General features: G+C 37.7%; 1 protein-coding gene across 4 annotated transcripts in view; it reads right to left on the bottom strand.

Moving 5' to 3' along the window:
- DROSHA (drosha ribonuclease III) overlaps positions 1-13,874 on the bottom strand; it is a 119,502-nt gene that overhangs the window by 65,472 nt on the left and 40,156 nt on the right. For all 4 annotated transcript variants that reach the window (XM_042233908.2, XM_042233910.2, XM_012097132.4 and 1 more), the window contains 3 exons: positions 9,757-9,828; positions 8,063-8,144; positions 6,756-6,830 (listed from right to left, as the gene is read on the bottom strand). In XM_042233908.2, coding sequence (XP_042089842.1) covers positions 6,756-6,830; positions 8,063-8,144; positions 9,757-9,828 — 229 coding nt within the window. The remainder of the gene's footprint in view (positions 1-6,755; positions 6,831-8,062; positions 8,145-9,756; positions 9,829-13,874) is intronic.

The following is a 13,874-nucleotide window of genomic DNA, read 5'->3' as shown; positions in this document are numbered from 1 at the left end:
CCAACTTCAGGACACTTCAAATAAATGGGAAAAGGACTAAGGGCACTGAATTTAAAGGGAAAAGAATAAAAAAGAATCAAAGAGCTACTGAGAGGGAGGAACACTTAAACCTGCAAACCAAGGGCACTGCCCGATTTAGGAGAAGAGTACCTGCGAGATAAACGAGGAAGGCCACCAAGTGCTCTGAGAATGCGTCTGCCTAGTTTGGGTACAAAGGTGCTGATGAGGGAGGAGAGATTCATAGCTGCATGGAACCAGAAAGAATTTTTTTAAAACATACACACATCAAGTGCGAGGTAATGCTAAAGGAGAAACTATAAACCCATGTTGAAAATTGTTAAATATTTCAAAAAACAGCTAAAATCTAAAAAGATAGATATTTACCGGTGTGAAAAAGTAGAAACTCAGGACAGATAACATGAGGTGAAACCCTTACAGGAATATAAGGAAAGGTAGACAGAACTAGAGAGTCCCACAGAGCCCATGGGGCATGAGCTCCATCCCTCACACCCAGCCTGGCAAAAAGGACATTGCAGAAACATTTGTGGGATGACTTTCTGAAGTAGATAAATAATGTGGCCACTTGTTCACAGACTGCCATGAATGTACTAATGTTAATGAATTGGCTCTTTTGGTTTGTCTGCTTTGCTACATGTTTATGTTGGGGATTTATGGAACTATGTCACTGAGGGCTAGGAAGTAATCTTTATCTCATTGGCTGAGATAAATAGGACCCGATATAAATGAGAAATTAGAGCGGGTAAGCTAAGGTTAGCAGGAATTCTGCCAGCGCTGGGACTGGAACCGTGACAACGGCTCATTATTCGGGAAGAACTGGAGTTTGTGTTTCAGGGAATGAATCTGGACAGTCATTAATGAACTGACAGACTTTATAAACTGTTTCTTAGAGACTTAATTCTCTCAGTTTATATTGCTTGATGATTTATATGGTTATTGGGAGGAGGGGCAATTTGCTAGGGAATTTGTGTTAAGAATATACTGGTTAAATGAGTAGTTCTCAAGAGTATAATACTCAGTTTTAAGGAACATACAATACTGTCTTTCCCTACACTGAGAATAACTATATAACTGCATTAATTATGTCTCCCAAATATTCCTACAGGACACCTTTATATAATCTTAAGTTTTGAAAACTTTTATTAATAGCACAGAATTTTCTCAACTCTCCAAAAACAAAGCTACATTAAGACACTGTATCAATTTATGTCTTTTCCCAAACTACACTTCCCTCCTGGGAATTCTGATATAGTTTCTTCCTCTCTGGCCCTCTGTGAGCCATAGCCAAAGGAACTACTTCTCCAAAATGAGACAATTTCCAAAAATCAATCTGCTAGATAGTTGATTTGCAAAACTGATTTGGGATTCTCAAAGCTGTACAACAGCAATGATATAAGCAATCAACAGGCTTTCCTGTAAGTGCAGCCTTTCTATCTTGAATTATGCCCTGCCCTAGCCCTGGCTACAATCAAGATAAAACCTTAAACTGGCTCTAGGAGAGCTCATACCAACTGTCTAACTATTAAAGGTGGAGGTAGGGATAAGGAAAGGAACAAAAATTGAGAAAACTCTTACGATATAAATAAACTGGTTGTTCTGTGATTTGACTTCTGGTAAACTGACATGCACTGAAGAATCCTTGGTTTAGTCTATTAGCTAAACTTTGGATAAATTTGTATAAAGCAACTGAGACAGCTGACTTCAAAGCAGGTCCACTGAGGAACTAGAGAAAAATTGTAATGACTCACAAACTTTCAATCTATGTATTTCAACCTGTTACGAACAAAAAGCCGATGAGAGTAAGAGGACCACGAAATACCTGAAGCACTATAAAAAAGCTGTTCATTCTCACAGGAGTTCAAGTAAGAGGCAAATATTAATAATAACAATGAGATAGCTTTTTACGTATCAGATGCTAGTAAAACCCAGTGTGGGTAGATGTATCGGAAAAGGGTGGTGTCAAAAATGCTGGTTAGAACTACAAACTATGTCCTTTCTAGAGAAAACTTGGCCAACTCTTTCCAAATTTAAAATGTGCATACTGTCTTAACAAATAATTACTTCTAGAACTACACCTTATAAAAACACACAAACACAAAAGAATAGATGCATAAGACTATACCTGAAGTATTTACAGAGCGGTGGGCGGGTGGTGGGGGGAGGGGGTTGCAGAATAGAGACTTCCAAAATACTCCTGACTACAGGAACTGTAAAGAAAGAAACCCGATGTCTATTCATCTATAGAATGCCACACAGGTGTTAAAAATTAAGACAATGTATGTGTGTGTGCGTGTGTGTGTGTGTGTGTGTCCCCGACTCTCTGTGACCCCATGGACTGCAGCCTGCCAGGCTCCTCTGTCCATGGGGTTCTCCAGACACGAACACTGGAGTGGGCTGCCATTCCCTTTTCCAATGCGAATTTTAGTAGTAGTAGTTTAGTCGCTCAGTCGTGTCCAACTTTTGTGACCCCACAGACTGTAGCCTGTCAGGTTCTTCTGTCCATGGGATTCTACAGGCAAGTATACTGGAGCAGGTGGGTTGCCATTTCCTTCTCCAGCATATTTATATAGAGGATGTCTGAAACAGCTGGGTAAAAAGGTCAAGTTGTGTAACATGTTTAGTGTTATCTCACTTAAAGAAAAAAGTATAATTCTCTGTATATAGGTTACAATAAATACAAATCAAACCACTTATAGCACCTACTGATTCCCACATGTCTAGAAGCTGGTGTTCACTTTTTTACTTCATATACTTTTGTACTGTTTATATGTGTGCGCGCGCACACACACACACAGAGTGGACACAATTAAGGGCAAAGGTAACACTTCAATTTTGTCAAGAAAGAATGGTGTTTTCAATAAATGGTGCTAGTCAACTGGATGTCATATTGAAAATAATGAATCGTGACCCATATCTTATGTTATTTACAAAAACAAATTTGAGACATATTATAGGACTAAATTTGTAGAAAACATAGGAGAACATCTTGATGACCTAGAGGCAGGAAAAGTTTTCACAAACAAGAGACAAAAAGCTCTAAGGAAAAAGGAAAAATAAGAATTAAAATTAAGAATTTCTGTTCATCAAAAAATAATCACCATTAAGATGGTGAAAAAGCAATCACAGAGAATGTATTGGCAATACATATATTGGCCAAAAGACTCGTATAATAAGTATATGTAAAAAATACCTACAAATAAACAAGAAAAAGGCAAATAAGACAACAGAAAAATGAACTAGAGGCTCAAACAGGCACTTCAAAAGTCAACAAGGAAAAAACAAAAGTCAACAAGGAAATGGTCTATGTATGAAATGGTGTTCCATTTCATTAGTCATTAGAGAAATGAAAATTAAAACCATACTGTGATACCTCTGATGCTCATCAGACTAGCTAACTTGAAAAAGAAAGAAAAACGCCAAGTGTTGGTGCAAATGTGGAATAACCTGAACTCTTATCTATACTGCACACGGGACAGTGAAAAGGTACCATCATTTTGGAAAACTGTTTGAAAGTATCTACAAGGCAAAATTTAAAAACATCCAGAATTTCCACTCCTAGGTAAATACCCACTACAGGAAAGCATAAATATGCACATCAAAAGGCACGTACAAGAGTTTGTGAACATGTGTGCTATCTGAAAGAGTCAAAAACTAAAAATATACAAATGTCCATTAATCACAGACAGGTTAAACACATTTTAATTTAGTCACACTGTGTAATACAACACAGCAATGAGAATGTGCCATCTACAGTTAACTATAACAGGTATTTCAAAAACAAAATAAAGAAGAAGATAGAAACAAAAAAATATATACAGTTCTAATTTTTATAGTTCAAAAACAGGTAAAACTAATACATGGTATTTTCAAGACAGAATAGAGGTTGCCTTAGGGAGTCGAGTGTTGACTAGAAAGGGGCTCTTCAACGCTGGTAATCTTGAGTGAGGGCCTGGGTACACAGTCATATTCACTTGGTGAAAATTCACTGAATCTTATGACAAGAGCACTTTTCAGTATTTGTGTTCTACTTCAATCAAAGGTTTATTTTTCAAAAATGAGAGACAATACCAAAGAATGAGTGAAAACCACATTCACTTTCATTAATAACAAAATATATGAATATTTAACTAAGGCACTCTTATGACTGATTAAATAAAGTCTGTAAACAAGTATTTACTGAGCCCCTGCTATGTGCCAAGGAATATGTTAGTACTGATACAAGACAGACAGTTAACGCCTCAGCCTCATGGAGGAAAGAAGCAAATAAACAAAATCCAAAATGTGAAGGAGACTAATAATTCATTTTTTACAGCGGCATAAACTGATGGGATTCTTTTGATAAGAAATTTGGTACTATGTATCATGGTCTTTAAAAAATATCCATCTACTGGATGAATTACTAAAAATTAGGATGCAAAACATGTATCAGTATGATGACTAGCATGTAAAAAAGTTATGAAGGGAAAAAAATGAAAATATACATCAAAATGGACACACCATTTTGAACTCACCATTTTCTAAAGATTTTTAGTGAAGTCATATTGTGAAAAACGAATCAACCATAATTTGCCATCCAATAACAAACTGCATTTTATACAGAAAAAGGCATTTTTCTGTATCCTTCTGAGTTTTTTTTTTTAAGTAAGAATAGTTTCAAAGAAAGTCTAATGAAAAAGTCAATTCTGTTTAAAAATAAGCCAAGAAATCTTTTTCTTTACAACAACCTGAGTGTCATCCCTGCATAGTTATAAGAAACATTTTGTGAGAGTTGAAATCCCACAAAGTAAATACCTGACACAGGATTTTTCTTTAAGATGATTTTAAAATAAATGTCCACATTCTCTTAGAGATTTGTTTGGTCATAAAATTCCTAGAGGCAGATAGACACAGAAAGGAAAGGCTTTTCAACAAACTCACTCTAATACCATTTTCTCATAAGTTTACCATTAAAGCTCCATTACAAAATAAAAAAAAAAAAAAAAGGACCTCTCAATAAAATGAAACCAGGGGACTTCCCTGGCGGTCTAGTAGTTAAGACTCCATACTTCCACTGCAAGGGGTTGGGGGAGTGAAGATGGTAAGAGGGCCACAGGTTCCATTCCTGGTCAGGGAACTAGGATCCCACATGCTATGTGGTACGGCCAAAAAACAAAATAAAAAAATAAAGACAAAAAGAAATAAAATATGCAGATATACAAAAGAAAATGTTTTGAATGCATTTTCCAAACAAAATAAACATTAACAATAATACTAACAATATGATTAATGCTATGTTAAAATAAGCCACCTTGACTGAATGGACTGAGGAGAGGATACCAAGGACAAAAGCTGGAGGAAAATCTACACTAGAATGAATAGATGAGATAAAAGCCACAAAGGACGAATCAGAGAGCCAGAAGGTGAGTAAGGAGTGCACAGCAGGCGGAACACACTAAAAGCCCAGGTATCATATCAGGGAGGAGATGCAACTGAAGCGTGTCCACTGGATTCGGTCTGACATCAGCAGCTACAGTGGGGTGAGGGCATGTAAGGGGGAGTGGGATGCCATAGCAAAGCCAGGCTGTGAACAGCCCAGAATCCAACAGGCTCCTGGACGGCTTCTGAGGCATGGGGGAGGCAAGTGCTCCCCCACATTCATGAGGAGGGGAGCATGAGTGTGACGCTGAACTTGTGAACTGCTAACATGTAAATGTGGGCAGAAAGCTGACACGCTGAAAAGCTCCCCAGCTGAAATTATAAACCACAGATTTACTGCAGCAGTCATTTTTTTTTTCCCTCCTGTATCACCGAGAGGCCCAAATTATCAGAGAAGAAAAGGCAAATGGTTGAACTGACATTTCCACAGAAGGTGGTGGTTATTAGCGCAAGGGGCTGAGGCCACCAGAGCTGAGAAACAAAAGTCAGAGGATAGGACTGAAGCAGGAAAGCAAAGAAAGGTGGCTGCACACATTGAGAAAAAAGAAGATTCAAGCAGAAGCAAAGGGAACACGGAAATGAGGAACTGGAAGCGTAAGTGGATGGCACCAGAAAGTGAGACGCAAGAATGAGAGTCCAGGGAATAATCCACTTAGGACGGTGAAGATTTTACAAACAAAAAGGCATCCAAAGCCCGACCATTTAAAAAAAATTCTAGGTACAATGCCATATTTCACAGCTAGCCTCTTGACAAAAATTTTAAAAAGTTAAAATATTGCTTTAAAAAACATAGCAGTCATATATTTACTTATATATATGTAATATAAATATTATATGTAATTAAATATATATTTCATTTCATGAGAATAAATTGTTCTTCACTATAAAATGAACAAAAGTATATGTCAAAAAGAAAAAACTCCCATAATACCACTATCTTACTACAACTGTTACTGCAGTTATTTTTAGCATAGTTATAATCATATTGTTTATAAAATTTCATAAATTGTTTTGTAATTAACTATATGCATTTTTAAAGCCACATACATTTTTCCACTTTAATTTTAATACTTGCATGACATTTTATCAAGTAGACTCTTAAAATTTTGAAATCAATTCTCCCACTGCTTATCTAATTTGGGGCTATCATAAATTATGCAGGGGTATAAATCAGCATGTATAATATTACATTTCCATGCCTCACGGGAGAAGTAGATAATTAAGTGTCTGAGGTGGGAAAGTTGTCCGTAAAGATTGAAAGGAGAATGGCTTATTTTCAGATGTACAATCTCACCAGGTCACTGACAAGCCAAAAGATTTACCTGGAAGAAATCTTACAAAACGTGGCATGAAATGAAATCTTGGACAGCAGGGAGGACTATCTTCAAACAAAGGACCTAAAGCAAACAAGTGAAAAGGAAAGAAAAAATAAATAAAACTGCCTTGAGAAACAAACACTGAAACTTAATTCCCAAGATTTATGATAACTACAAAAAAACACCAACACCAACAGAAGTAGGGACATAACAAACACTGCCCCCACTCCTACTCAATAGCTAAATCAATCAGGGGGTAACTGCCACAAACATCCCATGAAGACTGCAGTGCGGAGACCCCCCCAGAGAAAGGGAAGAATGAAAGCCCCAAGGATATACACAGTATACAGCATATACAGTAAAACTAGTTTTAGAAATTCAAAGATATAAAGATTTTTGTTATAACTGAACTACCGCATGATAAATATGCTTGTGTTTTCGCTGAGTCCCATTTCAATCAATACAACTGGGGGATAAAACAGAAATACTATTCAAAATTTGGTTTGAAAAGCTGTTCATCAACAGACTGTTTTAAAAATAAATAAATGTCTGATGGAATAGAGGCATTTCCAAGAGTGAATTATTATCCAAGAACCAAGTATCAAGTTTTGAACTGATGTAGCGTACAGTGTCGGAGAAGGCAGTGGCACCCACTCGAGTTCTCTTGCCTAGAAAATCCCATGGAAGGCGGAGCCTGGTGGGCTGCAGTCCATGGGGTCGCTAAGAGTCGGACATGACTGAGTGACTTCACTTTCACTTTTATCTTTCATGCACTGGAGAAGGAAATGGCAACCCATTCCAGTATTCTTGCCTGGAGAATCCCAGGGATGGCGGAGCCTGGTGGGCTGCCGTCTATGGGGTCGCACAGAGTCAGACACGACTGAAGTGACTTAGCAGCAGCATACAGCGTGTGTGTGTTTTAAGAGTTAACTAAAGTTCTGTTTTAATGAACTGTCATTTTGGAAGAAGTTTATTACAGTAAAGTCCAACAGACTTGAGATATTAACTAATGAGATTTCCCCAATGCAGATAAATCAAGGTTAACATAACTGATACCATCTTCCTAGGTACCAGTTACTTAAAAATTAATGGTAGTCCTCCATAATGGACATGGTCCATCTGTAGTTAAATGAGACCCATAACAACTCATTTATGTCAAATGATAAGAAGCATGCCTATGAATAATAAACTTTTCCCTGCAGTTCAAAACTGAGAGGAATTTCAACTATGTACCCCCACTTTTTTATAAGAGTTTTCACATAAACCACAACATTCTCCCACAAGCACTACACTTTTCTTTAAATCCTATTTACCTTTGAGATTCCAGTCATACAATTCCAAAATATCTCTGAATAGGAATAATGAAAAGAGTTCAAGTCCTTTCACACAAAAATTCTGAAAAATAAACCAGAAACTCAAATTACTATAGTACTGCAACTATATATTAACTGATGCTTCAGCTTGTTTTAGTCAAGTGTTTTAAAAAGTGTCTAATGCAACTGTACTAAAACAGTTTAATTTCCTAAAAAACTTGGCCACTATCCTATAGTAGCTCAGTGTCTTAAAACATTAATGAACTAAGCAATAATGTCATTAGAATTCCTAAGAAAATGTGGGCTTAGACCTTCTCAATGTACAAATAAAGTGATGTGAAATTTAAAAATCAAAGTCTCTTTTATGTCATATTTTTCTAACCCAATTATAAAACATACTAGAATCTCTTAGGGACTTTCTGTTAATTCAAATTACACACTGAGCAGCCAGCTCTGATAGATGTGCCCCCAGCACCGGCCCCCCCCTACCACCTCTGCTCACCTCCACCCCTCAAACACACCCACAATCACTATTGCCAAGTTACCATAAATTAGCCTCTGTGCCAAAAAAGTTCCAGCTCTTAATGAAGGCAAATAAAGGGCTACGAAAAACGACAGAACTTTGTACCAAAATTTCTGCTGTAAACAAGCTTAACAGATGATATATCTGCCAGTGAGACTTGTCTCATAATTCTTCCTCCTACTTGTTTTGCTTGGGGTTCATAAATCACCCTGCGTGAGATCACGCCAGAAGCCATCAACTTTTACAATAGCAAATGAAGGCTTATGACCTTAAAAATCAAAAGGAAGCAAAAAAGCCCTTCCAAGCTGAAGAATGAAGGGGCGGCCCTTTCTCCTTAACTCTTTTTGAAAGACAGGTAGAATTAACAGGACTTGCCCAGAATGAAATAGGTGCAAACTAAGCATGCGTGTCATGCTCATCAATCCCCATGGGTGCTCTGCTGCCCTCGACAGAGCCACACTGTTAAACAAGGTTTGCAAGAGGAGCCAGGGGCTCAGGAAATCGACCCCGACTCCAACACAATGTTAAGTGCACAAGCTTGTTTGCTGTCTAGTTGTTATTTCTTAGTGTGATTTGTTGACACCACTAAAGTCAAGATCAGGCAATGAATCATTCTGAGATTCACATTAATCTTGCTTTGGAATTTTAAACCTCTTGCATATATTTAGATAAATCTGCTGCTGAGCATCCGCAGTGAAAAACAATTAGGAAAAATATGTAAATATATGGGAAGAAAAATGAACCAAGCATTGATCTTGTCACTGGAGATAATGAATAAGATTATTCCAACAGTTATCAGATTCAGTTTCACTTTTCTAATTTCCTCTCTGATAACGACCAGTAACCAAAAGCTGTCCCTTGTCCAAAACAAACTAGAAGCAGATGTAATGTTACCATCACATAACTTTCAGTAGCTGCAACACAGAGGAGAAACGGGTTCAAAAATAGGTCAAAAAGTTGGAAAATGACCTGAATTTTAACCTCGTTCCTAAAGCTACATCTGACTACAGTTACGTCTGACTGGTCTTTTTCAACAGTGAACACAGTACTTTAAGAGTATCCTTATGGCAAAAAGCCAGCGCTGGTCAAGTTCAGTGCTTTAAAGATAAATAACTATGGAATAAACAAAAGAGCAAACTGCATCAAGCTGTTAAATAATCTTCTCTCTTACCTCAGGCATCATCTCTTCGATGAAGTGAATCGTGTAGTCTATGTTGAATCTAATTACTTTACACAGTGGAATCTGTAATAATAAGAAGGAGAGGGTCCGTTTCAAAATGCCTTCCTGTGCTCATCACTGTACACATGTTGGCTACCTGACCCAGAAGGCCATGAACCAAATGAGAAAGTTTCACCTTAATCTAAGCTGCTAACCATACTGCACATGAAGCTTGACCACAACTGCTGGATTTTAATGCAAGAACCCAGCTGACCTGGTCTCTACAGGAAACCTGCATAATGCTGGTGTTTAATTAACTGTATTAGCAGCAGCAACACAAACATGACAAGAACTCATTAAATCCAAATATATTGCCTCTAAAGAATTAATAAAACCACAAATACTTCTTTCTCTCGGGTTTTTAAAACCTTTCAGAATCTTCTGCTCTTCAGGCAGATCCGGGATAGCAGGCGGACAATTCATCAGCTACAGACTCATAAGTCACTGAAGTACACACAACTCATGCTGCCTTTCAGGCTCTAGAGCAAAAGCAATCACGGCAATAAAAATAATAATAGCTAACACTTACTAGCCCTGTTTTACTGTTTCATATACTGTCACTCATGTAGCCATCCTGTGAGATAGGTACAATTATTCTCCCTAGTATACAGTGGAAGAAACAAAAAACAGAGAATCAGATACCTTGCCTAAGGTAGTATGTATGTGTGTATGTGTTGGTCGCTCAGTCGTGTCCGACTCTGCGACCCTTTGGACCATAGCCCACCAGGCTCCTCTGTCCATGGGATTCTCCAGGCAAGAGTACTGGAACGGGTTGCCATGCCCTCCTCCAGGGGATCTTCCTGACCCAGGGATCGAACATGTGTCTCTTACATTTCCTGCACTGGCAGGTCGGTTCTTTACCACTAGTGCCACCTGCTAACAGGTATCTGGTGAATTAGAAACCCTTGCTCCTGACCCCACTTCTAAGCCACTAGGGTATCCATCTCTCATTATCTGTCCTAATACTGTCCTAATAATATCTGTCCTAACACTCAGGGTATGTGTGAAGATGAAGGAAAGCGCGGATGAAATAAATCCACATCTGTCTTGCTTTACAAATGTATCATCAGATACCAGCCTAGTGCCCAGATTTAAGAGGTTTTCTCTAGGCCTATTTCTGAATGAACGGAGGACTGAGAAAGGGAGGGGTGTGAGGTTACAGCAGTGGTTTGGCTGAGTAGCTAGGGAAAATAATAGACTCAGAAGCCCTAGAGATGTGTTAAGTAGGCTTTTCTGGCCACTCAATCTGTCCATAAGACGATTTTATATAAATGTCATCGTTTTTACAAACCACAGCAATTAGCAAATTTTAATTCCACCAGCAAAAGGAATGGTAAGAAAAACAAACAGTCTTACAATGCCATCTACTGGAAATCTTTTTCCCAGAAATGAAGTTTAGCTCTTAGGTGCTTTTTTTTTTTTTTTTTTAAGGATAGTGGCTAATTTAAGTGAAATTCATAATTAACTTTAATAAGAGATCCATTTTCAACTTTCTTGTGGTAATGGGTTCTAAACCAGCTGAAGCAACATGCTAAGGCCACTATCATTTTTAAGTTCTTCTTTCTTCCGACAAGCATTTTAAAATATTTGAGCATAGTTTATGAATAATTTGTACAGTTATTCACAGTTTTAAAACACATTACTAACAACCTATAGATCCACAGATACTCTAAAATAGGCCACAACCTCTATCTTTTAAAAAGGAGGGAATCTAAGAGAAAGCATGTAAGCAAGCATAGAATATGATACAGTGTAACCTGTCAATGCCATTAAAAAAAACAAACAAAATATTACATAGTATAAAGTACAAAAGAATCAAAGAGGAGGTAACATTTGAGTTGAGTCTTTAAAGATGAGAAGGAATTTTCCAGATCATTCAGAAAATTAATTGGGAAAGAAAAAGGTGTTTGTTTATTCTTTTAAATTAATTTTTATTGGAGTATAGTTGTTTTATAATGTTGTGTTAGTTTCCACTGTATAGCAAAGTCAATCAGTCACAGATATACATGTATCTCCTCCCTTTTTGATTTCCTTCCCATTCAGGTCACCAGAGTGCATTAAAGAATAGGAATTTAGTTTCTAGCAAGACAGAGAAAAAGGAGCTGGGGCCAAACCAGGTCATTTAGCTCTTCAGTAGTGAAATGAATGGAGACAGAGACACAAGGAAATTCTAGAAAGTATGAACTATATTCTGCAGAGCTTATAAACCAGGTTAAGGATTCAGAGCTATCCTTATGGCAACAAGAAGTCATGCAAGTAAGAGACCAACACAGTTTCACATGGTTGCTGTGTAAACAGGGTGGGAAGGATGTACAGAGGAGCAAGGCAAGAGACCAGGAGTCTAATGGAACAGCCCAGGAGCCCGAATGAACAGAAGTCCAAAAGAGGAAGGGGAAGAATTTTAGACATAGGAGATGGGATGGAAATACACAGCAACCATTCTGACCTGGAAATGAGAGAGGAGAGAGAACAGAGGATAATTTCCAGGTTTCTAGCCTAAGGGAATAGATAGGCCAGGATGACATCAAAACAAGGAAATTCACTTAGGGTGTAATCCTAAGTCCCTTAAACTCAGTATGTAGAGAAGATGACCAGTTCAGTTTCGCACAAGCTGAGGGTGAGGTACCCAAGGGGACATCAAGGCGGGTGTGTCCAATGTGCAATCTGAAATGTGAGTGTGAAGCACAGAGCTGTGTGTCACAGATATAAATATGAATGTCAGAACACGCATGAGAGGAAAAAACATGGGTGACATTGCATTACGTGGGGAGTGCATTCAGGAGAGAAAAGGACCAGAGCCCTTGGGAAGAGCCAAGAGGCAGAGAAAGAGCAGAAGTGTAAACTTTACTCCTTCCGCTCTGTGCAACAGCAGCTCTACTGATGATTAATGCAACTACAGTCCCTTCCTCAATGACTTCAACTAAAGTCACTTTGAGGGACTCCTTCTTTAACCTCTCCTCTTACACATGCTGTATTTCCCTTGGGGCAGTCACCCATACCACTAGAGCCCTTCTCACACACAAATTTGGGAAGGCAGAGTCTCCCTTTCTATTCAAACTGTCATCTCTAAGACTCAAAGAGATCTTGTCCTTTTCCTGTATATTGGGAACTCAGTTGATCGAGAACTCAGTCGGCCAATCAAACAATATAAACGCCCTTAATCTTTTCTTAAAACATGTTTGAGTAGTGACTAACACTAACTCCATCTCATCCTACCAGAAACAAACCAAAAAACCATTCCTAAACTTCTATATTCTAACTCTACTATTTCCAGGCACTAAATGACTACAATCCAGGACAGTGAGGCCATTGGAAATGGAAAGCCAATTAAGGCAGCAGGGAAAGGATCATGGCATTTCTTTGTGCTTTTAAGGGTGGGAGAAAATATTATGTATGTACTACACAAATCTAGGTAACCATAGTTATGTTATCGAAGTCCTCAAAAACACCAGGTATTATAAGTAATAACAAATGTACTACATAAATAGATAAAATTCTCCTGGAATGCTCTATACTTAGCCAACAAAGCTTTCAATCCACTTTAATTCAAGAAGACCTTAAGAGAACCTGTCAAAACTAAACTGGGTTGAGATTCTAACGTTACCATCATTTACATGCTCTTCATGCTGATGTGTTCTCTCTGGCAAGAAAATGAATCAGAACAGTAAAGCGATTTAATAATTCTTTTTCTTGGGAGGCTATTTCAAATTCAAGAAGCTTTTGATGGATCTAATTCCTATGAACTGTACAACACTTAGCTTAAAACTCGATTTATTTTATCAACATCTCTAACATAAATGATGGGGCTTATCTTCTCATTACAGAGTTAAGTTCTCAAGTTCTGAGAGCTTGAATATTTATATATATATATATATATATATATATATATATATGCTGAAGCCAGGAATTTTTCAGTCCTATCTTCTATTTTATAGCAACAGTAACAACTGCAGTTAATTTCACACTACCAGCCTCTCAGTGCCAAAACCTTGTGTTGAGAAACTTTAATAGAGCTCAAAGAATCACTTCCAGGTCACATAAGTACCAAGAATCAGTTAACAAAAAAAAGA

This window comes from Ovis aries, chromosome 16, assembly GCF_016772045.2.
Source record: "Ovis aries strain OAR_USU_Benz2616 breed Rambouillet chromosome 16, ARS-UI_Ramb_v3.0, whole genome shotgun sequence".
NCBI lineage: Eukaryota > Metazoa > Chordata > Mammalia > Artiodactyla > Bovidae > Ovis > Ovis aries.
The sequence above is the reverse complement of the archived record's forward strand: the minus strand, read 5'-3'. Positions and strand labels throughout refer to the sequence as shown.